This window comes from Etheostoma spectabile, chromosome 3, assembly GCF_008692095.1.
Source record: "Etheostoma spectabile isolate EspeVRDwgs_2016 chromosome 3, UIUC_Espe_1.0, whole genome shotgun sequence".
Lineage (NCBI taxonomy): Eukaryota > Metazoa > Chordata > Actinopteri > Perciformes > Percidae > Etheostoma > Etheostoma spectabile.
Window position 1 is genome coordinate 20,312,393 of NC_045735.1, and position 27,407 is coordinate 20,339,799.

At 40.8% G+C, this 27,407-nt stretch overlaps 1 protein-coding gene across 10 annotated transcripts in view; it reads right to left on the reverse strand.

Annotated features, from left to right (window-relative positions):
• Window positions 1-27,407, reverse strand: part of nbeab (neurobeachin b) — a 286,390-nt gene that overhangs the window by 178,297 nt on the left and 80,686 nt on the right. For all 10 annotated transcript variants that reach the window (XM_032502122.1, XM_032502050.1, XM_032502085.1 and 7 more), the window contains exons 3-9: window positions 20,479-20,710; window positions 18,557-18,657; window positions 18,196-18,291; window positions 14,469-14,590; window positions 11,801-11,927; window positions 8,887-9,006; window positions 5,461-5,607 (exon numbers count right to left, since the gene is read on the reverse strand). In XM_032502122.1, coding sequence (XP_032358013.1) covers window positions 5,461-5,607; window positions 8,887-9,006; window positions 11,801-11,927; window positions 14,469-14,590; window positions 18,196-18,291; window positions 18,557-18,657; window positions 20,479-20,710 — 945 coding nt within the window. The remainder of the gene's footprint in view (window positions 1-5,460; window positions 5,608-8,886; window positions 9,007-11,800; window positions 11,928-14,468; window positions 14,591-18,195; window positions 18,292-18,556; window positions 18,658-20,478; window positions 20,711-27,407) is intronic.

Here is a 27,407-nt window from a genome sequence, read left to right on the forward strand (position 1 = left end):
AAGAAATAACAAGCTCCAGTGCCCTGTGCTTTAGTGTGTGCCCTGCCGCAGTGTCAAAATAATGATCTCATGGGTTGTGGCTACAGTAACAAACCCTGTAGCATGACAGCATCATTCCACGGGCCAGCAATATAGATAGGAATGAGAGCACAGTTGCCTCCTTGCTCTCCTGGTGCCATAGGCTGTCATCGACCAGGACAATCCCCACAACTCCCTACAAGAAACAGGCCAAGGCTTGACAATCTGGGAACACTCCCATGCCACAGTACAGTACCGGCGATCTTAGTACGTCAAACATGCAAACATTCCAATGACTTCATAATATCATAAACAAATATGTGTTTCTCTGTATAGACTCAATGGTAGTAAAAAAAAAAAAAAAACTGCCAAAGAGGGGGCGGCCTCTGGCTCACCCAGTGGGAGCGTGCGCCCCATGTAGGCTGAGTCCTTTGCAGCGGCCGGGGTTCGAGCCCGACCTGCGGCCCTTTGCTGCGTGTTGTCCCCTCTCTTTCTCTTCCCTTTCCTGTCTATCCACTGTCACTATCGAATAAAGGGAACCCCCCCCCCCCCCCCCCCCCTACAACAGCCCAACTGCCCTGATTGGCTCAGCTACCCCTTTAGACAAAGAGCCTAGTCAAACTGTTCTTTTCTTTTCCTGTTGTGATTGTCATAAGTAAAGTTAAATCAAATTTGTGTTCATTTATTTTGCCCTCAGCGATGTCCTCTGTCCCAGTCACGTGACTTTGTTTATTTTCTCACACACGGAGCACAGCCAATGACGGTTTAAGTTATATAGAATCTTTGGCACTGGATTTAAAAGAGAGGGAAAGCCCATCAGCCTTCAGGGGCATTTTGAAAGTTATGAAGATAATGAGAAATGCCCTGTGAATATAAAAAAATAATACAAAAACAAAACCACTTAAGCTTTGAATAATGTGCAGCTTCAGCATTGTAACATTGGCATCACGTCATGCAACATTGCCTTGTATTAACATATCATGCTACAATATCAACCAAAGCTAATGGCAGCCTATGTTGCAGCAGCAGGCTAACGTAGCTATGCTACATCCATTACATTAGTGTGCGCTCTGTAGAGAAGAGAGAGGCTCAGGGATGGGATGGTTTGGGCTCATGCTACATTATACATTGTTATGTCAACATGTTACGTGAATTTTTCAACCTACAAGCAGATGTAACAGTGAAAGCTGATAGGAGTCCCCTTAGCGTATTTTGTTATGAGATGATACATTTATGTCCCTATCGCTTAATGTAATAAACTCTAACGTAATAAACTTTTTTTTTTAAATATATAGCCCAATGTTAGTTTGGTGTACTTTTGTATACCTTCAAGACAAATACGACTGAAGAAGAGAGAGAAAGAGCTCAAAGAAGCAGCTAAAATATTGCAACTCTGCAGAGCTGGATTTACACTGCCAAGCAGTTTGATAATGTCAAGCTCCAGTATTCATTTAATGTGAAGTTGGCCTATTTTATTAGAAGCATTTTATTTGAGTTGGAGAAGGCTAATAACTCAATAAAAACAAATGTTTCAATCAATAATAAATGCACGTTATGCCTGTGCATAGCAATGTGAATTAGTTATTATTTTATGTAGCCACTGTAGTCATGGTGGACTTGTTCTTTACACTATATATAACAAGCTTTAAGTCCAAACTATTGCTGGTGTGTATATATACAGTACTGTGCAAAATGCTGTAAACTAAGAATGCTTTCAAAAAAATAAATGATTGTTTATTTTTTATCAATTTACAAAATGCAAAGTGAGCAAACAAAAGAAAAGTCTAAATCATATCAATATTTGGTATTACTACCCTTTGCCTTTGAACCAGCATCAATTCTTATAGGCACAAAGTCAGGGATTTTTTAGGATTGTAGTCAAGTGTATGATCACCCAATTATACCAAACAAGTGCTAATACTCATCAGTGTTTTCTTTTATTTCCAAAGGCCAAGGGAACTTAATCAGGATGCAAAGTATGCTGGAGCCATGAAATAACTGGCTTTTAAAACATTAAAATGTGCCTGCCTCTATGGGAATTTAACATAGGGGGGTGTATACTTATGCCCCCTGTATTTTAAAAGGAAGAACATTTATTTATTAATAATACATTATTCATTCACAAGGAACATTGGTGTCCTTAAAAGGTTGGATTTTCCAAATTTTTTTGAATTAAGGCATTAAGATAAATTTCCAAAAGATGATTTTTTGTATTCCTCTTTTCAATCAACTTTAGCATGGGTGTGTAAACTTATTCGAGCCACTGTATTTGACACGATATTTAACAAATTAACAGTAAAAACACCTTGAACTGTGAAATACTATTTGTTTTCATTCAGAACACAAGACAATAACAATGTGCAAAATACTTGTTTGTCGAGCCAAAATTTAAATCACAATTCAAATTTGATTAATTGCGCAGCCCTACTGTATAGTATCTCCAGAGGTTTCGGCGCCTGTGTGCTTGTCATGTTGTACATCAATACTGTATTGTTGCACGGCCCCTACACAGATGTAACATTTGTCTTCCTTGACACAGGAGGACCAGGAGTCTGCAGCTCCTCGGTCTAGTCTACAACAATATGTGGTGCATACTGTACTGCAGAGCAGTGTTGGCACACTTTCAATGGGCTAATCTGACTCATGTACAATAGGCTTGCACGATCAATCATAATAAAATCACCCATTTCACATAACTTTGTTTTTGTAGTTTTTTAATTCAATTCACATTTCATTTTCTGAGCCGACTGCATCACAAACACTACTTCTTTCTTTTGTGAGTTTTAAATATAGACTGTATAAAATAGGCGTTAAAGCTCTGCAATGCTCTCCCTTCTCTTCATTGAAGCCTCTTTGTTTACAGGTTTGTGGTGAAGAGGGTTATATGAGGGTTAGGGTTAGGAAATAATTCTAAGTGCATCATAGCAAAGGATGTAAAGCCGTGACTTAATTGTTTTGACTAGTCAACACAAAGAGTTTGTGTTCAGTGAAGCCCTGGCATGGTTTTATTTCCATAATAATTAATTTCCATAGAAGCAGGCAGATCTTTATTTTTAAAGGCCAGTTATTTGGATCCAGGATACTAAGCATCCTGACGAAGTTAGCCTAATAGCTGGTTTGATTTGCATTGACAGATGATTATATGGAAAGTACCTCATGCTAATCTCTAAGTATGATGAAGGGTATGTGATGATGGAGGTGGTGATTTTAATTTCAAATGCCAAGGGAACTTTATCAGGATGCATAGTATCCTGATCCGTGAAATAACTGGCTTTTAAATATAAAACTGTGTCTGCTTCTATGTAAATTTAACATAGGGGGGTGTATACTTATGCCCCCTGTATTTTAAGTAAGAATATTTATTTATTAATGATACACTATTTATTCACAAAGAAAATTGATGTACTTAAAGGTTGGATATTTCCTATTTCTTTTTTAATTAAGGCATTAAGATCAATTTCCAAAAGATGTTTTTTATTCCTCTTTTTAGTCAACTTTAGCATGGGTATGTAAACTTATGCACACTGCTTTAAGTAGTTATTGAGAAAAAACATACAAACAAAATATAATAATAATGTTGTGTTGGCCAGTATCCGTTGGAAATTATATCCATCGTGAGTTGCATCACACATTTGCGAGGCACATCCCTTATATGAATCATTCAGCCCACAATTTCATAGACTTTCAGCAAAGCTGATGAACTCTGCTATCAGTGATGAATGATAGTCCAATACGACAGTCAGCTTCTGTCAGCCTCAGTCTCTGTAAACCCAACAATGTCCCTTGATGTTATCTCCAAATGGTTGGGAATGTTTCAAGTCGGTCATAGAGATGGCAACATACAGCCAAAAGTTGTTGGTACTTTAAATAAAATAACTGGGAGTCCATCTCGGTTCAGAGTGCAATTTCCCTACAGCCATAAAAAAAAAAGAGCCCAGGGAACAGATTGCACTAATAGGGCTGTCAGATTTGCAGTCATAAATCCTAACGTGCAGTAGGAATAGCAACCCTAGGCAGCAATAATCTCTGCATTTCAACTAGCTGCAGAAGTTACATTCACTACACCATGTGAGCAAGGGGAAGCGTGTCAAAGATCAAACATGAGTGAGAGGACCATGGATCAGAAAATAAATCACATAAGCGCAGAGGTTTCTATTCCTCTGGCTTTGGAGCGCCGGCAAGCTGAAAACAGAAATAAAGAAAGTTGTACATACATTCTATGTACATAATGTAGCGGATGTATGCGGCGATCTGTTGCACTCAGACTCTTCCTGGCAGTTCTAAATTAAAACAGACGGGTCCTCTCGTGGACAACGCTCCCATTACAACAACCAATCAGTGGGCTTGACAGTTCTCTGACCTTCCTCTCCAACGCACCTGGCTGGCTCTATCACACTCACCATTACCAACACCATTCACAGCTTCATCAAATGCGGGTAATTGACTCCCCGGGACTTGCTCTTCATTATTCCAAGAAATCTGGAGGATTGCTCTGTTGTGCGTTACCCCTCTAATAGAAGGTCTAGAACCACAATTAAGGAGGTAAACGGCAAGTCAGCTGACATTAGAGAAAAAGACCAAAACAATGACTTCTCCTGGGATCCTCCAGGCCTTTACAGACCTGATAGAAATCACAAACATCCATCTTACAATCCTCAACAGTGTTGGTTTTACAATGACAATGCCTACTATTCCTTCCCTGCCGTTAAAATGACTAATGTGGTCTTGAAAGCAGCTAGGCAGCAAACAGAGCTGGTGTAAAATGGACAGATATGGTGAATTGTCTGAGACACATCCTGTGTTCAAAGCTGATTTGGCAGTGCCTGTAATCCCTCCATTTGTGACAGAGTGCAGATCTTAGGGCTGTGAAGAAACAGCAACACTTTGTCAGGAAAAGTGAGACAGACAGAGAGAGAGAGAGAGAGAGAGAGAGAGAGAGAGAGAGAGAGAGAGAGAGAGAGCAGTCTCTGAATATGAAAATAAGCCTACGGGGATTGAGTGGAATATTTGGACGTAGAGAGGAAATAAAATAAATAACACTAGAATGTAGATTTCAAAAAAAAATGTGCACACCAAATATTTTATCCCCATGTGATTCCCAGCTGAATCCCCTTCTGGGTAGGTCAGCATCTTTCTATAAATTCACAATCGTTTGGTCTTTGTAGAGAAGCTTGGGAGTGCTACACCTGCTGCAGCTGATATAAGTCGGCTCAGGACTCTATCCCCTCAGAGGGCCTGCTGCTTCCTCGGCGTATTGTGCTATTATCTCCCCGAAGTAGGTAATTTATGCAGCCGTTTATGTGGGAGGAAAAGCATCTCTTCCAGGACTGAGACACATGGCAAAGGAACTGTGGCAGGGCAGCACTGGCATTGATTATACAGATTGATCGGTGATGCAGACTGCTAACATGTAATCTAATTTAGTCACACTCAAGTACATACCTTATAGCCTGGTCCTAGCTGATGAATTGCAAATATCTGCGCAGGATTGAGGGCTTCACTGAACACGTAGACAGCTCCTAGCTGGCCGCAGAACACTCGGTTTGCATCTGCTGTCTCCGAGGACCCGAGGAAGCACTTATCATAACTCTGCAAGGAGGACACAGAAAGAAAAGGCTACATCATTTTATGCTTCAGGAGTGAAATATCCAAATTCTCACATAGCTGAATTAGCCAGAGGGCAATAAGTAAAAAAGTACATTTGATTGCGCAAATGTGCTATATTTTCCTCCTAGAAATTCAATTTTCAATATAACCATCACCTTCATTCAGTGTCAACTCAGACAATTCCCTATCGGACGGAGGAAGACAATGTCCCTGATTTACACGGATAGGAAACCTCAATATAACCTCTGGGATAGAAAGAAGACGTGTTGTGATTGTAATCAGGATCAAATTGAAGGATAGCTTACAACGGCAGCAGCTAATTAACAATTCAGCAAACAGTCAGTATGAAGGCCTATACAAGCAGTACGGGGGGGGGGGAAACACATTGTTTATAGAGAGTTCAAAAATCTTGATCAAGCTTATCTTATATTTAACCCTAGAAAAGCCCATCCAATCTTATTTGTGTGATGTGATATTCAACCTTTCTGTACAAAATATACCTTATTACACATGAAATCAGGTTAAACAGTTACCAAGACTGGAAGCGTCAGTCCTACTGGAAAGAACAGAGGGATGGCAGTAATCTACAGTATGTGTTTTTTAAGCAAAGCACAATGCTATGATAGAAAATCATCTAGAAAATTAAGAACATTTAGGTTTTAATATCAGAATATCACTAGTAGAGGAAGAAAAGATGAAGAGAAACAAAATGATATAGATAATACAATCGGCTTTTTTCAGTTTATGTGTTAGAAGACATTTTTTATTTTGTTTAACCTTTATTTAACCAGGAAGTCCCTTGAGATTGAAATCTCTTTTTCGAGGGAGACCTGGCCAAGACGGCACACCAGATTACAATACAAACAAAAATACAGCATAAACAAAATCATACATAGAGGAAAGGACAAGTCACATGTGGCAGTTACATTTTTGAATTACATGACATTTTAACATGGCCTTAAACTTATTTAATGGGACTAGATCATTTTGCAAATTATTCCAAGACCATGGAGCGAAGTAAGAGAAGGCTTTCTTCCCCAGCTCAGTAAAAACCCTTGGAACCTGGTAAGAGCGCCACCTGGTGGAACGGAGATGAAAATGGCTGGAGTTCAGCTTGAGGAGATTGCATAAGTATGCCGGCAGTTTACCCAACATGGCCTTGTATAGAAAAATATACAAATGAAGTTGTCTACGTAGACTTAGGGACGGCCAGCCTACCAGTTCATACAGCGTACAATGATGAGAACGGGAATGAGAATTAGTTAAGAAGCGCAGAGCACTATGGTACACAGAATCTATTAGGTGGAGAGTACTAGAGGCAGCATGCATGTAGACAACATCACAATAGTCCAGAACACTTAAAAAAGTAGCCTGCACAAGTGTTTTTCTGGCTGACATGTTAAAACAAGTTTTATTTCTAAAATAAAACCCCAGCCTTAGTTTCAGCTTTTTTACAAGCTTTTCAACATGAACTTTGAAAGCCAGCCAAAAACCTAAACACTTATATGATGAAACATTTTCAATTAAGTCTCCACTTAATGTGTTAATAGTTATATTATCTGGGGATTGGGAACGAGCCCTTGAAAACGTCATAAATTTGGTTTTCTTAGTATTTAGCATTAACTTAAGGCCATGTAGAGAAACTTGAAGCTGTTGAAAGGCTAACTGAAGGTCATGCATTGCTTGGTTCAGTGAAGAGGCAACTGAATATATCACAGTATCATCTGCATAAAGGTGCAGTTTAGCAGTTTTCACGTCCTTTCCAATATTATTTATGAATATAGAAAATAAAATAGGGGCTAAAATCGAACCTTGAGGAACACCCATAGAAATTTCTAAAAAGTCTGATTTAAGACCATCTATAGAAACACATTGTGTTCGCTCTGTAAGACAGTTTTTGAACCAATTAATAGCTGTGTTTCCTATACCAATGATACTCTATCTAGTAATATAATCTATCTAGTAATAATCACATCACATCTAGCTTCACTTTTAGTTGACAGCTTACAATATGTGGTTACACTTTACTTGAAGGGATCTACATTAGCGTGACATGATACTGTCCTAAACATGTTATAAACATTATAAGTCATAAACAATGATATACACTTCTTTTAGTAAATGTCATTCGGTTGTGTCATGACAAGCTATAGTTGTGGTTATGTTAGGGTTCATGTGTCATGACTGTGTCATGTGTTCATGACAATGTCACTCTTATGGAGACACCATCAAGTAAAAAGTTACCCAATATTTTCTATGCAGATCGTTTATGTGACTTATGTGCCAATCTCTTTGAATATTATTTTGCATTGAATGGTAATGTGAGTGACTTCTTTATTTTTGTTGAGAAAACACCAGCCCTTGTTTAAATAATCTGGATGGCGGGCAATGTTAAGATGCAAGTGTGTATTATGTTGCCTTCCATTGTACTCTGATGTGGTTGCGTGATTTTCTTATGCCACCTCATTCAATAAATCTTCACGTGTCCGTCGGTTGAAATAAAATAATCTAAACTATTCCGTTGCTGCGTCTTCGCTAGGATTTCTTTGCCTTTGTGATGCAACTGTGTCTGCAGCCATTGCAGTACATTTCGTTTCAGGTGTGGGAACATTTTCCCACAAAAACCGCTCTACTTAATGTGGTGGAATATTTCATGAACCACACTTAAAATCTCATCCTGTCATTTGTGCAATCTTCCCTTGAATACAGCTGCAGTGTGAAGCACACCTTGGGAAACGTGCCTCATCTCTGAAAGTGCAAATTGCTTTTTTAAATTTGTGTTATGTGTAAAAACAGGTTTTCATTTTGGCTTAGAGTCATTCAAACATGCAACATCATACAATGCCATCCATTTGAAACGAGATCGGTGTCATGGTATTTACAATCTCTGTTTCTGTACACATCTACAATAGCTTCTGAGATCTTGCCATTTTTCACTCTACACATAAATCTGTTTTCCAAATGTTTGATATGCCATCTTTCACCTCTCATGCAGAGCAGCTCTACAAAGGATGGAGATTTAAAGTAAGACTGCCAGTCATATATCTGAGTGAAATCCATGAAAAATCCATGAAATCCATGTTGATGCGGTAAAACTCATTTTGGCCGATGAGCGCTATTGAAGATGTATGTATGTCACAATTTATAGCCATGTGAGACGTAAATGTGGCAGCCCCAGTCAGTCCTGTGCCAATAAACATCAAACCCAGGGAGAAAAGGCTGACAATAGTGAGGAGGAGTAAAAAAAACAAGAGCGCTTACATCATTTGTGTTGACGTGCCATGCCATGTCTCCGTAAGAAACGAGCTGTCCGTTAACATAGCATCTGATTTCACTGTTCCTCCAGCGGCTGTAGATGTGAACTATACTGATCATGTACCACTGAGGGGGGGGGGGAAGAAAGTCAGATAGAAAAAAGATTTAATAAGGGAGCTACAGAACAGGTCACTCAGTAAGTGAGTCATTATCATTCTTTTGTAAGAAAGTCTTTACACTTCATTTGATTGCACTTAACTAAAACTACAATTGAGTTTGGTTTATACAACCACATCATCAGCATTTCTGGTCTCCCATTCATTTCTTTAAACACTGGGGAATTCAGATAAAGTTCCTAGAAAGGCACAGCTGTGAGGTTTGCTTCGTAATGTTCTGAAATCCGCAGTGGAACACTGTGAATAATGGATCAGAGAAAAGGCTAAGAGACAAGACAAGTCATCGCTTCAGAGAGCCATGTTAGACACTGGCTGAAGTTATTCAGGGCTGAAACACTAACTAACTAGCCCCCCCACATCATCGCATACGCTTCACCATACCTAGAGATTGGCATGGGGAACTTTCCATAAAATCATCTTTCAATGCAAATCAACCCAGCTATTAAGCTAACTGAAATAAAACCATGCCAATCTCTATGTATAGTGAAGGATATATGATGATGGGGGGGATATTTTAATTCCAAAAGCCAAGGGAACTTTATCAAGATGCATAGTATCCTGATCCATGAAATAACCGGCCTTTAAATATAAAAACCTGCCTGACTTTATGATAATTTAACATAGGCGTGTGTATACTTATGCCCCCTGTATTTTAAGGAAGAACATTAATTTATTTATTTACGATCCATTATTCACATTCATTCACACAGAAAATTGTCCTTAAAGGTTGGATTCATCCTAATGTTTATAATTAAGGCAATAAGATCTATTTCAAAAAGATAATACTTTTTTAGTTAACTTTAGCATGGGTACGTAAACTTATGAGCACCACTGTATAACTCGTCAAGTCTACAGCTAAAGAAGTGACATTTTAAGGTGTCATGTAAAGTGGGTACAAAAACATTTAAAAACCCATAAAAAGAGACACTGATCACACAACTGTGTGGCAAGAGAGGGAAACAGGGAGGGGCTTCTACTTTTATATTTTTTAGAATCCCCAAACTGTGCCTGATTTGTCCTCACGTGGCGTTAAGAATTGCAGAATCAAACACTATCCATTATAAATACTTTGACGTTTCATCAAAGGCAACTATTACAACATTTAAAAAGAAAATTATGTCATGCATAGGTATTTGTTCCAGTGTTAAAGGTTTGTCACCAGCTCTCTCTAAAGTCTGAATTCATTTTATATGTTACTGTTTGTATGGCCCACTCACCCAGTCATTAAAGTGGAACATATCTGAAGTACTGTATATATAGCAATCTAAGCTTGAATTGCTTTGCTCATAATTGCTAACGCAGAAACTGTAGATGTATTATTTATTCACTTGAGCATTAATAAGTACAATTTGTAGCTGCATTTCATTTCTTCAAACTGTTTCTATCTACATCAGCATCAGGAGCATCATCAAGCCCCGCTTTTATAAACACAAACAACTGAGATTGGTCCGGAGCTCGCAACCATTCAGAGTCGCTCGGCTCTCAATAACTTTTATTTTAACGACTTTCTGGGGAAAATGTGTTGTTTTAAGAATGTCTACTTTGACTTTTCTTGGTTTTCAGAAAACATATAAAACAAAGTTAACACATGAATAAATCTGCCTGTTCACAACTTTGGAGGTGCAGACTGCAATCTGGCAACACAGAACAGACTAAAAAAAAAAATCAAGACTGGCACAACAACATCAGAAGGTAATAGGTTGTCTTTGTTTTCTGTGACCGGGTGCTCACTGTTTCAGTCTGACCCATGCAGGGCACTGTGAGCAGTCTGAAGGAATAACAGCCGTCTTACACACTTACTGAGGCTGAGGGGAAGAGTGCAAGCTGCCCGCAGGTAATTTAGAACGGCACTTATCCGCAGATGTCTGAACCCCAAATCAATTAAAAACTTAATTCAACATGTTTTATCTTCTAAGAGCTTCTGCAAAACGATGCCTGCACTGTGGCAGTAGGAGTGAGAGGAATGCTTGTTCCCAGGTGTTCTGTGAAGGCTGTAATTGTTTGACACATGCTTCGAGCCGGTTTTCCTCCTCCGCAGGGACTGCTACACATTCCATGCTAGATTAAGTTTCATTTTCTCATCTACATTTACATCCTATTACACCTGTAAGACTCCTCTGTGAGTCGTAAACACTTCAGGTACATGTGTTGACATACAACTTTGTAACGGCAGTGAACGAACAAACAGGTGGTGGGTAGGGAGTCAGGGTAAATTACAGGGTGTTCGAAAACTTTCCTCTCAGCTTAGGCCACATTGATGCGCATTAATGGCATGAGCGGTTGGTTTAATGCCACACATGTTCAGATGGGGTTCATAAATTGGGGGTGATAGTAGCTCAATCCGTAGGGGATTGGGAACTGGAGGGTCGCCAGTTCAAGTCCCTGTGCAGGACCAAGTACAGAGTGGCAGCTGGAGAGGTGCCAGATCACCTACTGGGCACTGCCAACCCCCAACTGCTCGGGGTGCCTGTCATGGGCAGCCCCCTAACTCTGAGATGTCTCCATTAAGGCATGTATAAGTCCGACGCAGGTGTGTAATGTGTGTAATAACTAACAACAGAGTCATTTTATTTTTAATTTCCCCTTTGCGGGATCAATAAAGTCTGTCTTAATTTGAACATTTGCCTTACACATACTACGAAGTAGCTACTGAGCATGTCTTGAGGGTACGCGGTTTGAATTCTACATAATCATATGTGGTATAACAGCTGGAACACATGATTAAAACCCAAAGCTGCTCTTACCTTCCTGGGCTGAAAATCATACTTCACACAGTGCTGGAAACCTTTTCCTTTGGACTTGAGTGATGTCACGATCAAGCAGTTCCCGACAAAATGTGCAGAGTACCCAATGCCCTTGCTGGTCCGATAGCTATGAACAGGAAAATGCACAGTATACAGTATATATCAAAGTTAACAGAGTAAACCTTATTCCTATCTCAACATGCAGGGTCCAATACATTTCAACCCAACTGAGGTTGGAAGGTTTCTGACTGCCAAGGTATGCAGTGTAACTATTATTAAGTTATTAAGTATTTTTAGTTATTAAGAATTTCTTTGGATGTTTTCTTCCTTAACAAAACAATCATACCAACCAATGACTGAAGTGCATGCTTCCTTCTGCATGATGAGATTGGGGCCAATGTCATTTTTAAATTCCTCACGCTATGCAGACACAAAGCAATTTGCAGGGGTAATTGACATGTAGTTCTTACAAATCTTATGAGAAATATGATAATATGCTTAACCAACAAGAATGGGGGAAACACCCGAGGTGAGAGCAAGTGAAAATTGTGCGAGCATGGGAACAACCTCAAAGCTAAAATTACAAGAAAACCACTTAGTTGATGAGGCACACTTAATTGATGCTCTAGATCCTCTAATCTTCTTGACGCCACAGAAAAAAATATATATATCATGTCAGCAGTGAGGAAATGCCTGTGTACAATACGAGCCAATCCTATACAGCTCACACCCTGCGCGCACACACAGACAACCCTACGCTGCTACACTAGTTCTCTAATCTTTCCCTACTTGGATTGAACGTCCTTTTCAGACACTGCTCGCAGACGCTGCCTGACCAGGCTCAGCCAATCACAAAGGACCCCTCCCACCCCAACCATGGACTGTCCTCCCTGCTGCCCTGAGGTTCAGCAGCTTCCACAACAGCTTCATCGTTAGCCTGCTGAACTCCCAATAATCCCCCCCCCCCCCTTACATACGACACCAGTCACTTTACATGGACACTGTGAACCATATTTGCATTTGCAAGTAACTTTAAATGTATATTGTTCATTTCACTGTTTTCACTGCAATACACCCTGCTGCTACTGATATTTGCACTAGTCATAATCGTGTTAAAATAATTTTTAATTTTATATTGGATACATGCTTTATATTGCACAAACTTATATTTTTTATATTGTTTCTCTTTTTACTTGTCTTCTGTTTTTCTTTTCTTTTTTCGGAGCCTTGCAACGTAATCTCACGCAACTGTATATCGTGAATGTGCAGTAGAAGGACAATAAAGTCTGTCTAAGTCTAAGTTTTCACCCCCAACATGTACTCACTACAGTCCCCCTATCTTCAGGTCTATAGCGGTCGACCATCTTCAAAGCCCCACACCAGCACCACCCCCCATTGGGATCATCTAAAACAAACAGACCACTTTGACCAGGCATATGAAGAGAGCATAGGCTGTGATAGATGCAGCGGTGCATGCAGGGCCCGAGGCATATAGAGCCCCACACCTAGCTACCACTGAGTCAGCCAAGACGCTCCAGTGGACAAGCCTGCTTGTGATTACACATCAGGTAGAGCCGCCACCTTATTCCGCTTCTAGAGATAGAATTCTATTTTGTTGTTGTTTACACAGCACGCCACTGAGCATTGAGGCTCTCGGAGCAATGTAGAAAAAACGGATTAGCTTGGCATATCTGAGCTTTTTTGTGACTCCGTCAGTAAGGAATTGTTGCATGAATACCAACAAGTTAGCTTAGGCAAAAGTTATTTTTCTTTTTGATGTTACACATCAGAGAAACGCTGAACAAGTCCTTCCCAGGTAAGTAGATGTTAGGTAAATCAATGGCAGCCAGCAGGCAATTCAGTGGAACTAACTGTTATCTCTGACCAATTAGTGGTAACGGCCTCCTCTGTCAGCCAAATCTACCTTTTCATCTTTATTATCCACTTTCTCTTCCATTGCGTTCCGCAACTCTTATATCTCCCATTGTATTCAGTGATTTCCTCCCAAAGCTGCTCTAATGACCAGAAAGAGCGGCAGCTGCATATCACTGCACTTTTGGATTAAGGATTTTAGCAATAATTACCCACAAGCTTTTGCAAAAGCTGGTATGTGGGCCTTGTGTGGCAGATATTCAAATCTAAATGAATACCTCCACAGTGGCTCCCACAGCAGCAGTCTACCTCTGTAACAGCCAGAGCCAGTCGCTGTAGTTCATGCTTCCATGGGTTTTAATCTCAATAATCTCACCTAATTCCCCTCTTTCTCCATTATAACTCCTGAACAATATCCGGAAAAAAATGAGCCCCTTTCATACAATCACATTACATAAGTGTTGCCAGTGTGTGGGGAGAAAGTCTGTAAAACTAGTTTAACCTTGAAAAACAAGTTGCAGTCTTAATCTGGTTAGATGGGGGGGACCTCTGTAGGTCACAGAGCATCACACAGCATATTGCTTTGTCAATAAAGCTGCTGGTAGCTTTACGGGCCTCTGCAGAAAGGAAGCGATTCCTAATACAAAGCTAAAGCAATTAGACTGATGAAAAACAGGAAAGTGTCATTTCCTCTCTCTGATATCATAATATGAATTTACAGCACACCGGTGAGAAAGCATATCCAGGACACTGGAAACATGGAGCATGCATGTGCAGTATGTACTAGTTTACTCACCAGTAGAGATATGGTTTGTCCTTGTCAACATTGATGTTATTCAAGGGATCCATCCTGAACCAGGTGTTAAATGTAAACCCATTCTGATAAGGCCACTTGGCAATTGGAGGTAAAGCAATGGCCTGGGACAAAACACAAGAGGGTGGAAATGATGCAGTAGAAGAGACAGTTATTTAAAGATCTGTTGCACTGCCTTTATTAAATTATGTTTAGGTAAGATTGAGTTGCACTATGAGCAAAAAAATAAGGTGTTAAAAAAAAAAAACTGACTAAAAAAATGTAATCTGAAAAAGAATCCCAAACTTTGTCATTCTTCTTTTGTGCCTAATACTTATTAATGAAAATGTTAAAGTTATTTGCTTCTGTCAAACACATGTGTATGTTCTATGCATTTAGATCATTATATAACACAAAGGAAATTGCAAAATATGCAGTGACCTCCAGAATGTTACTGGACGACGGATCGCATCATGATTCCTGCTCATGCTGAATATTTTATGACGGCAGTGTCCAGCCTCTATGAAATAAATCCAGTCATGGTTTATGTCCTATTTGCATTTGGGGAAAGTGGCTATTAATCTCTAAGATTCTGGACAGTAGTTCAAAACAACTCTTGAACCATTAGTGAAAAATTACATCTAATGAATCTAACTCATTTACTTACCTGCTTTGGCATGATGTAAAAAGGTAATGAACAGTATGCCCTGACACAGGTGTCCCATCTCCCTCTAAATTATTCCCGTCGCGGCTTTCTCTCAACATGTCAACTCCCAAGTGAAACTATCAGCAGCCCAAACTGCACTTATCTTATTCAGGGTTTTCCACGCCATTATGACACTTAGGCGCAGCACCCAAGCCATTTTGGGCACCACCTAAGCCAAATGCATGTAAAATCAATGTGAGCTGGGCGCCCAGATAGCTCAGTTGGTGGAGCAGGCACCCATATATAGAGGTTTACTCCTCGACGCAAAGGTCCAGGGTTTGACTCTGACCTGCAGCCCTTTGCTGCATGTCATCCCCCCCTCTTCATGTCTTCATCTATCTTGTCAATTAAAGGCCTAAAATGCCCCCCCAAAAAAAATAAATCTTAAAAATCAATGTGAGCTTAAAAACTAACCACGTGGCTTTGTCCCTACTGGCCTCCTTTAGCGAGTTTATCTCTAAGCTTTTTAAAGTGCTACTTATTTATTTAGTTATTTATTATCTGCACTAGCTTTTCCACAATTTAGACACATAGACAGGTGTTAATATTAATACACAAATTGATTGAAAAACATAACATTTTCACAAGTCTTGCACAAACCTAGGAAAAAGACTTTGTCACACTACGTTTTCTTATTGTGGAAAATCATAAAATGAAGAAAATCCCATGGGCCTACCACATGTGGGAGGAACACAAAAGGTTGGAGAATTTGGCCTTCTTGGAGACCTTGAATGGAGTCCAGCGTGGAACTCCAGTGTCATAGTTCTGCTGAGGGACTTGACGGAGACACATGGAGAGGCGGGATTGGGAGGAACGGCCTTCCTGATCTGAACCAGAGTGGTTGTTCATTGTTGGACTTCTGTGCTAGTCATGGACTGTCTATAACAAACACCATGTTTGAACATAGGGATGCTTATAAGTGTTGGTACTTGGTACCAGAGCACCCATTGCCAAAGGTCAATGATCGATTTTATAATTGTTTAATCTGATCTGAGGCTGTATGTTTTTGACAGACCTGGTAAGCCCAAAGGGGTAGTGCGGGTAGACTGGGAACGTCTGGAGGAGGCCCTTGTCCAAAAGACTTTCAACTCACACCTCCGGCGGAGCTTTTCGTGTATCCCCGTGGAGGCTGGGGGTATTGAACCTGAGTGGACAATGTTCAAAGTTTCCATTGCTGAAGCAGGCAGCAGGGAGCTACGGTCTTGGGGTCATAGGTGCATCACAATGTGGTGGACACTGGTGGTCAGGGAAGACATCCGACTGAGGATGTAGTCTTTCCGGGATGTTATCCCCAGAGGAAGTTGCAGGGTACCAAAGGGCCTGCAGGGCTGCAGCCACTGCCGTGAAAGAGGAAAAGCAGTGGGTGTGGGAGAAGTTTGGAGAAGACATGGAGAAGGACTTTTGGTCAGCACCAAAGTGCTTCAGGAAAACCATCCGCATGGGATGCTGTTGAATTTAACTGAGGATGTAATAGGGCGGTGGAAGGAGCACTTTGAGGAACTCCTAAATACAGCTAATACACCCTCTATGTTAGAGGCAGAGCTGGAGGATGATGAGAAAGTCTACTCCAAGGTGCTGGAAAGGAGGGTTTGGCAGATAGTCGAACCTTGGGTTGAAGAGGAACAATGCAGATTCCGTTCTGGTCGTGCAACAACGGATCAGATCTTCACTCTCGCAAGGATCCTGGAGGGAGCCTGGGAGTATGCCCAACTGGTCTACATGTGTTTTGTGGATCTGGAGAAGTATAACCGGGTCCCCTGGGAGATAGATGAGGGGGGTCCCTTGTTAGGGCCATTATTTATTCTTTGTCACCAATCCTGTTTGTAATATTTACGGACGGGAAATTGAGGCGTAGTCCGGGAGGGGGGGGGGGCAGTTCAGTGGGCTGGGGATCTCATCGCTGCTCTTTGCATATGATGTGGTCCTGATGGATCGGTTTGCAGCCGAGTGTGAAGGGGCTGGGATGAGGATCAGCACCTTTTAAATCTAAGGCCATGGTTCTCAGCAGAAAACCGATGGAGGGCCTTCTACAGGTAGGGAATGAATCCATACCCCAAGTGAAGGAGTTTAAATACCTTGGGGTGCTCGGGTTGGCGAGTGAGGGGACAATGGAGGGGGAGATTGGTCGGAGAATCGGAGCAGCGTGTACAGTATTACATTCAATTTATTGCACTTTTGTGACTAAAAGGGAGCTAAGCCAGAAGGCAAATCTCTCGATCTACTGGTCAGTTTTCATTCCTACCCTCACCTATGGTCTTGAAGGCTGGATCATGACCGAAAGAACGAGATCCAGGGTACAAGCGGACGAAATGGGTTTCCTCAGGAGGGGGGCTGGCGTCTCCCGTAGAGATAGGGTGAGAAGCTCAGTCATCCGTGAGGAGCTCGGAGTAGCCAGTTGGGGTAGTTCAGGCATCTGGCAAGGATGCCTCCTGGGCGACTCCCTAGGGAGGTGTTCCAGGCACGTCCAGCTGGGAGGAGGCCTCAGGGAAGACCCAGGACTAGGTGGAGGGATTATATCTTAAACCTAGCCTGGGAACGCCTCGGAATCCCCCAGTCGGAGCTGGTTAATGTGGCTCAGGAAAGGGAAGTTTGGGGTCCCCTGCTGGAGCTGCTGCCCCCGCGACCCGATACCGGATAAGCGGACGAAGATGGGTGGGTTGATAAAATGAAGTAGATGAGGCATGTTGAATTTGAATGGATCCATCAAAAAAGCTATTAATAATGTACCATAACAAAATAACCCTTTCTGTGATAAACACACATCACAATTTCACAAATTACTTTATGAAACCCAGCAGATATCAGAAGTACATTTTTTGATACATGGATTTACTTCAGATTTTTGTTGTTTGTTCACACATGTAATCTTTGACATCCATTATCGTACGGAGCAAGAGATTGTTTGTTCTGTTAATTTGTGTGCGTTCACTATCAATTTTTTCTACCCTGATAAACTGCAGGGCTTCATAAAAGTGCACAAATACATGCCATTTTAAATTGCAGAGTGGAAACGTGAAGGCTTACTGCTGCACTGCGACCAGGAAAGTTGAAGAAGGCATCTGGGCCGTGTCTCTGGGGCATCTGGTTCAGCACCGACAACATTTTGACTGCATGCTTCGGCTGCACAGGTGGCAAAGATTTAAAAAAAAAAATTGAAAGCGTAAAAGAGAGTGAAAACAAGACAGTCAGGGCTTTCTCTCTGAGTGTTTAGACTGCAGTCAATACACTGCCAAATACCTCGTTCACTCATTCTGCAGTTTGTCAACTACAGAGCAAGCCCTACACGGATCATTGTGATGGCTCTCTGGGGGCAACTCAAGTGACAGCGTCAAACCAACACACCGTTCTGTCCAACTCCCTGTGTTCGATCCGTGTTATCACTTACCCAGAGGCCTCCTTCCCCTCGTAGCATGCTGAAGAGCAATTTCAGTTCCGTCACTGTGATGCTGTAGCTGGCCAGCACGCCCAGCATGTCCACCAGCAAGTCTTTAAAGGCGAGATAGCATGCACACACACGCACAAGAGAAGAGGAGAGAGAGAGACAATCATCAAACGCAGCTGCGTTTTACAGAAATTATCATATATCCACACTGCACAGGAGGTCCTCACTGTGTTCATATGCATCAACTCCTGAAATAAATTGAAACAATTTTGCTGTAGTTTAGCTTCATTCCATTATTTTTATCACAGAAGCACTTCCACCACAATTACATGGAAACCGACCTGCAAACCAAAGCTGTAAATTGTTTAACTTAGAGGCACACACATTTTAACTTCATCAGATGACACATAATTTATAAGTTACACAAGGTATGGATGCAATTTGCACAGTGTAAAAATATCAAAGTGACAATGGCTTTCACAGACAATCCCACAGTGACCCGATTACAGATCTATAGGGGCTTGTTCCAGAAAGGTACAACTGAAAAATAGTAGTCCCTACAGACTGCGAAGTGTTTGTAGAAAAAGTACGATGTAACTACACAGTGACCGCTACACGGCAATTAACGTCTGGACAATTTTAAATCCCTAAATAAATAGCCATATTAAATTTCATGGCAATGTGTCAACAGAACATCATGAAGGTTTAGTATATCTACAGTAAAATATTCTGGATCCAATATGTAAAACTGTAACATTTCTGTAAAGACTTAAGTTACCTACTATGACTCACAAAGTAATGTACAATTGTTCTAAATTCAATTATAATCAAAATTTATCAAAAGTCATTGAGACTTTTTTGCATGAACCGGCGTCTTAAGGAATAGTTTAAATTGATTGAATTATGACAATGTTTTCATAGTTGTACAATAACCCAAATTAAAAAAGCATGCTCCTAAGGCTCCACACTTCATTAGTTCCGTATTTTCAATATGTCTAAAACAAGTATTACATTTCACTGCTGCCTCCCTTCGCTGTTTTGTTTTTGCATGCATTGAGACAACATAGACAATACTAGGAGGAAAATTAAACAGTTCTGAAAGTTTCAAAATGATGTGTTCTTTAAAGCTCCAATGTGTGGGAATTTCTGCCATCTAGCTGAGATCATATATCGTAATCAACTCTCTCGCGCCACGCAGTTCAAAATACGTAACACAGGTGCCCGGCTTACAGGCAGCCTTCACGCTTCAAAAAGCCGCTGTCTTGCGCTTTTCAATCTCCTTTTTATTTTTCTGGGCAAAGAAGAAGACTCCTGTACCTAAAATTTGGATTTTGAATACGCATAGTCCTCCACGTTTCTTTCTTCAAACTTGCCAGGGCCGGGAAGCGACGATACCTGTAAGCAGCATTAGCAGCAGCTGTGAGTGGATCAAGTGACGGTGAAAACGCGAAAGGCGGAGCAGTATGTCCCTCACCGGCTAACGTATTTCAAGATGGAGCATCTACCCCAGTTCATGCAAATCCAAATGTAAAATTTCAAGCCAAAAGGAATTGATGGTGGTGGTCAATGTTCATGAAAAAGTTTGTGAATGGGCAACATCAATTTTTGATAATAAACAACTAAACACGTTACACACTGGGCCTTTAATCATGTTATAGTAGATATGGTGCATGGCTGTCCAAAGGTCCTGAAGCGCGAGGCTTGCAGACTGAATATGGATTGTTTTCATCCAAATAGTATATAACAACTTTGCCAGACTATTGTAACTCAAAATGCAGATGCATTAAGATACAGACAGTTTGTATCCTGACTGAAAGCTAAAACCAAGAAAGCATAACCCATGTATACAGTACTTGCTGAAAAAAAAACATAAATCTAAAAATGAAAATATATGTACAGTTACCGCTGCTGAGCAATTCTCATACCTGCAATCATGTCGTCCACAGAGCTCATTTTGAGCAGCACCTGCTGGATGAGGCCCACCTCAGTGCTCGTTTGCAGGTTCCGAACACTCTTCCGAAGGATGGCGGTGAACATGCTCCAGATTTCAGCCTGGCAGGTGACGTCACAGTGCGCCAACAGCTCCACCATGCAGCCGATGCTTTCCGCATCCTGGATGATGAAGTTTGTCTCCAGATCAAACTCACCACCCACCAACTGCAGAACAAGATGGGACAGAGCGATCGGATTTATACGCCTTTCACATGCTGTTTAAATCAAATTCTGTTGATGCAATGCTTCAGCACGGAGCCACATTTAGATTCAACTGTACATTCACACTGAGCACTGCTTTCAACCCTGTACTTTTTTTTAGAGGATTTATTTTGACATTTTAGGCTTTTACAGTGGCTAGAGTAAGTTTACACACCAATGCTAAAGTTGATTAAAAAAAAAGGAATTTGGAAATTGATCTTAATGCCTTAATTCAAAAACTTTTCGAAAACCCAACCTTTAAGGACACTAATTTTCTTTGTGAATGACTAACGTACTGTAAATAAATAAATGTTCTTTCTTAAAATACAGGGGACATAAGTATACACACCCCTATGTTTAATTCCCATAGAGGCAGGCACAATTTTATTTTTAAAAGCCAGTTATTTCATAGATTGGCATGGTTTTATGTCAGTTAGCCTGCATACTTACTTACTTGCATACTTTCACCTACGCAACATAAACCGCCTCCGTCCGTCCCTTACCACTCACACTGCCTCCATCCTTATCCACAGCCTCGTCACCTCCCGCCTTGACTACTGTAACTCTCTCCTTTTTGGCCTTCCTCAAAAATCCCTCCATAAACTTCAACTTCTTCAGAACTCAGCAGCTCGTGTCATCACCAGAACCCCCTCATTTCATCATATAACCCCGGTTCTTCAGCAGCTCCATTGGCTCCCGGTTCAATTCAGAATACAATTTAAAATCCTTCTCCATACTTTCAAAGCCATCCATAACCTTGCCCCTCCATATCTATCAGAACTCCTACACATTGCCGTCCCCTCCCGCTCCCTCAGATCTTCCTCCTCCCTCCACCTCACTGTCCCCCATGCTCGACTCATCACCGTGGGGACCAGAGCCTTCAGCCGCTCTGCTCCCCAGCTCTGGAACTCACTCCCACCCGACCTCCGCAACATCAACTCTCTCCCTCTGTTCAAAACTAGACTAAAAACCCATCTGTTCCAGGTCGCTTATCTGTAAATACACTGTTCCTGTTTTGTTTTGTTTGTTTGTTTTGTTTTTTGTTTTATCTGTTTTGTTATTACTACTTACACTTTTATGTTCCCTATATCTGTCTTTTATTCTCTGTAAAGCGTCCTTGAGTGTTAGAAAGGCGCTGTTAAATAAAATGTATTATTATTATTATTATTAGCCTAATAGCTGGTTTGATTTGCATTGAGAGATGATCTTATGGAAAGTTCCTCATGCCTATCTCTATGTATGGTGAAGGGTATGTGATGATGTGGGGGGGGGGGCTATTTTAATTCCAAAGGCCAAGGGAACTTTATCAGGATGCATAGTATCCTGATCCATGAAATAACTGGCCTTTAAAAATAAAAATGTGCCTGCCTCTGTGGGAATTTAACATAGGGGTGTGTATACTTATGCCCCCTGTATTTTAAGTGAGAACATTTATTTATTTACAATACAAAACTGGTGTCCTTAAAAGGTTGTTATTTTCCTAATTGTTTTGAATTAAGGCATTAAGATCAATTAAGATGAACCCGCCGCCGCTGCGTCAAGGAGTAAACGTCTATATATGAGCTAGCCAGGCGCCCTTCAACCCTGTACTTCATCAAGTTTTTTTCTTTTAGTGGAAATTACCCAAGAGGACCCTGTCACATATTTTCCGGGTCACTACTCTGATGTTAAAGGGCTGTCCAGGACTGGAAGACAGTGGATATCTCTTTTCTTCTAAAGGGATTTGACCAGAATTTAAACACCCATGAAACCAAAACAGTCTGTCATATCATTAAAAGGGGAGGGGACGTCCCTGGAGCCCCGCTGCCCCTTTTTGAGTACCAAACTATAATCACTATTAACAAAACAACAATCGATAATGCATTTTTTCAAGTTCAACAACCATGAAATTAGCCCTCTGAAGAAGTGCATGGTATATATGGAGAGCACTGACAACAACTTGCTGGTGGGCATCAAAGCAAGCAGGTGGAAAATGGGTCTAGATACCGACTGCACATTACTGTGATTGACAGGTAATGGCCAAGTGAAATCAAAAGCAGCCTAAAGTAGAGGAAAGAGACTACTGTAGTCCACGGAGGCTTATATCGAGCCTAACTTCAATCATCCCCAGATCTTTGGGCAATTACATTACAATGATGTGTGTCAGTGGACGGCTTGGATTTTAAAATTGGAAAGACAGTTTTTCCTCAGAGTGCAGCTGTTGTGCAGATAAAAAGTAACTCCACGTACAGTAAGCTAGGCTTTAAACTCTCTCAGGTATACCGTGCAGGTGAAAAGTTAGAGGAAGTTGTATGGGAAATGATGCACTTAAAACTAATTTATAGAATTAAAGCTTATCCAGCATAGTTGTGCTACATTTATTTAAGCCTCTACATTCAACTGTTGTTGGAGCTAGATCCTAGCAGTAAGTGATAGATTTCAGCGACTTAGAGTGGCAGTTTACTCTGGGAAAATGACAAAGCCATTGCCTACATATTTTTAAAACCATCTCCAAAGCTGGCATTCAGACATCTTCATCATTAAGCACAGAGATCAGTGAGGCACTGATAATAACCGGAATTTCGCAGCTTGAAAAGGGACTGGGGGTAGTATGCAGTCGGTTCAGTGGCCAAAAACTGCAGACGGCTTCTAAAAAGCAGAGCAAGCTGAAAAACGTCTGCCACCTATACAGATGCTAATAGGTATGGCAAACTAACAGACTGGCGGAGGGTTTCTTATCAGTATGCAGACAACTCCTCCGGCCACCTGCACAATGCCACCATGCATGTCCTGCTGCAGAAAGCCAAACACAATAAAGCAACATTTTGTTGCTTCCTCCTTCTGTTGGGTGAAACATGTTGCATCTGGTGGCCAAGTCTAATTGGGCAGCGAGTATTACATTTAGCAGTTTGGCACCAGAACTCTGATCATGCCCAAACGATCTAGTCAGTTATATAAAGGAATACACACACACACACACACACACACACACACACACACACACACACACACACACACACACACATTTAGCCACAACTGCTGAAGTGAATGTGGGGCACAAAATATACTATAAAATAATGTGTTTGGTGTGGCTGTACCTGGGGACACTCATATAAGACAAACAAGATTCACAAGCAGCTAAATCAAACATAATTGGCATTTTACTAACCATATGAAACACCTAATAACAGAGTCTATAGGGCACTTGTTAAGCTCCCTTCTGCTTTATGAGCCTTTATGAATTTCAGTCAATGTGCAAATGCCTCGCTTTTAAAGATGAAACTACCTAAAGTACAACACTATGAAGTGAAGGGGGAAAAGTCAGGACAAAGACATCCAGATCAGACTGCTGAAGACAGAAAAACGGTGGTTCTTTTTTTTCTTATAAAGACTTTTTATGGATCCAGAGGCTGACAAAGGTTATCCGTTTATTATTGTCAGACAAAAGGCTCTTCTGTTGCAGCCGTCATGACGCGTATCAGCCATTGTTGTACGCAACGGGGGGAAAGAGCCACAAGGTCTAGACAGAACGCGTTCACTGACAAACTGCCTTAACTTCACAGTTAGGACAGTCAGTAAATGTGTTTTCCCAGTTATAACCTTATTTTTCAATGCTACTGCAACAATCAAACTATTCACAGGCCCGCCACAATCCAGAGAAGTGGTGGAGATTGCAGATTTGCAGAATCATTTTCACCCATTATGCTACAAGAGGTAAATAGAGACATGAAGTCACTGATTACGCACTTCAAATCTGGAGAGCAGAGCTTCTCTGAGACATCCGGAAATTAAATCTTTTCAGTGAGTTTAAATCTAAACCCCATAATTAATGTTGAAAAGTAAATGACCTAATTCTTTGTACAGGGGCAAACTGTTGCAGTCTGTTTGCATATTACAGCGGTGAAAACAGAGCTGCTAAAAGTCCTTATGCTCCAACAATGCATCCCAATACCAGTTCAATTCATTCTGACAACATATAGCTGCTTCAGTACTTTGGTTGCATTACGCAGGTGAGTAAACAACGCATTTAAAAAAATATTTGGGGGTCTTGTGGTGGCGAGTGGTTAGGACCCAAACTACATGTACAGGGGACATTTGTGCATGTCATACCCCTCTTTCTCTACCTCATTTCCTGTCTGTGATTCTACTGTCTTTTGAATAAAAGGACAAATACACAGTATGTCACAGTTGATATACTAGGTCCAAGGAGCAGTCAACAGAATTGATGGCACTAATCTGGGGACTAGGGAGGGACACAAAATAACAGTTTGGATTGACGAGGACTGTTTGTTGGAGCTTCATTTGGACCAAATAGCCACTCTAACTAAGCTTCAGAGTTCCTCTGCAGAGATGGAGAACCTGTCAAAAAGACAACAATCTCTGTAACACTCCATTAATTAGGCCTTCTTGGTAGAATAGCTAGAGAGATTCCACTCCTAAATTAAAGGTCTATGGCAGCCAGCCTGGAGTTTCCTTAATGGGCGTACACCAGACAGCACAGGAAGAAATGATTCCGTCGTCTGGCGAGAAAGAAATGGAACGCTGGACTGAACGTCACGTAGCTAAACAAGTAGCAGCAAACAGCTACAGCTCATCATCGGGCTAATGGCGTTTTTCCATTATACAGTGCCGGCTCGACACGCCTTTTTTGGTTTTCCATTATGAAAAAGTCCCTGGTACCTGCCAACAGGTACTTTTTTTTAGTAACCATGGAGGTTCCCAGTGAGCTGAGGCGATACCAAGAGGTGACGTGAAAACCAGCAGACTAATGATTGGTCGGAGAGAATCGTCACTAATCACTGAGTCATCACTGCTGCCGAGAGACGCAACCGCCACATGCCGAGAATCAAAAACCAAAACCTTCCACGTTCTGTGTGTGTGTTGCGTTAGGTCTTGAGTCGAGCAGGTACCATGTAATGGAAAAACATCATAATACTGTTCCAATGAAGAAGATGATGATGATGGTTGCAGCATAACCAGGAGAACTGAAGCAGACCTAAAGGAAGCTAAAAACATGGAGGTCTTTTAGATAAAAAAAACCTACAGATGACCTCAGAATGTGGGGAGTATTCACCTTTCAGCACACAGGAACCGGTTGAGGTCTGGAGGTGAAACACCTGAGTGGACAACTGAATACTGCCATTCCTCTGACTGTACCCATCCAACCTGAGAAAAGGTGTGCTGGTTTCTAAAAGCATACAGGACTTGAAGACATGATGGCTGCAAATTGCACCCAAAGTCCTGTGATAGAGTTTGGATGTCTAGGTGAATTTAACCCTTGTGTTGTCTTCCCGTCAAAATTGAAAGTTAACACTTTTGTTGACGCTATTTATAAATACTTTTAACTTTTCTTACATTTCTGTCTTTTTTTTCCAACACTTCTTTCACTGTTTGTCATTTTTTGATGTTTAACACTACGTAACACTAACTTATTAACTTTAGTTTTACAGTTACTTTTGGAATTTATGGTCAATAAACCTCATTTGTTAGGAAGTTATACCTAATGTTTGAGTCAGAAAAGCAGAAATTAGGAATTTTTTAGACTAAAATTAAAAGAATGGATGATGATGGATAATCACAGATTGGAATATGTCAACTTTTACTCAATACTATTTCAAAACCACTGCCATTTTTTCTCCAAATGCTATAAAATTGAATAAGACACCCCAAAATTCATGAAAGTTGAGATTTGTACTTGCCAAAGAGCTTTGTGTGGAATCATGTTTTGGGTAATTAAAAAGAACATTGATGTAGGAAAACGGGTCAATTTGACCCGAGGACAACATGAGGGTTAAACGAGAAAATGAAGAATGAAATATCACAATATTCTTGACCAAATACCTCGATAGCGATATCACAACAATATTGTAGTGCTGACTATTGGTGCTTTCACAAAATATTTACACAATGAAATTTTTGATAAAGAATCAGTTATGTGGATATAATGACTAATGCATCCTTTAAAACCAGGAAAAGACAACACTTATGCCATAATAAGTTGTTACAACATCAAAAATCTAAGACAATATCTAGTCTCATATCGTGATACCAATATACTATTGATATATTGCCCAGCTCTAATGTTAGTAACTTGAGTGTAGAATCAAAAAATGTGTCTGCAACAACATTCTATATGAAATTTCCCATAAAACTTCTTAACCAAACAATGCTTAACGCAATTAAAAGGTGTTACGCTTTACATTACATGAGTGCCTGATGAGTACCATGGAGAAGCAGTCACTGATAATTTCTCATGTTGAAAGGTAACAATGGAAGCAACGGGAGGGATGGACAAAACATGCAGGGGGAATTGTCCTTCCTCCAAAACGCTACCATCAGAATTAAATGTCCAATTTTCTTTCAGACTCCCTGCTGGCTCTCCAGAACTTATCTTAACTACTGGAGCAGCAGGAAACACTGGCAGTGAGAGAATGTGGCTGTACACTCATTTATTTCGCCGCTATCTCCGATTTCTAAGCCTGATGGTTTGCGATGATAGGACACTGCTAGCCTTGGTCTGTTTACCCCAGTTAAAACCAACCGTAGTTCAGCGTTCTGGTGAGACTCCTTTGCTAAATCCTTTCTCACTGAGACTCACAGATGATGAGCCCTATCAGTAATCTGCACAATAAAGCAGAAGTTCCTTTGGGAAAGACACGAGGGTCATACATTCAGATGCAAA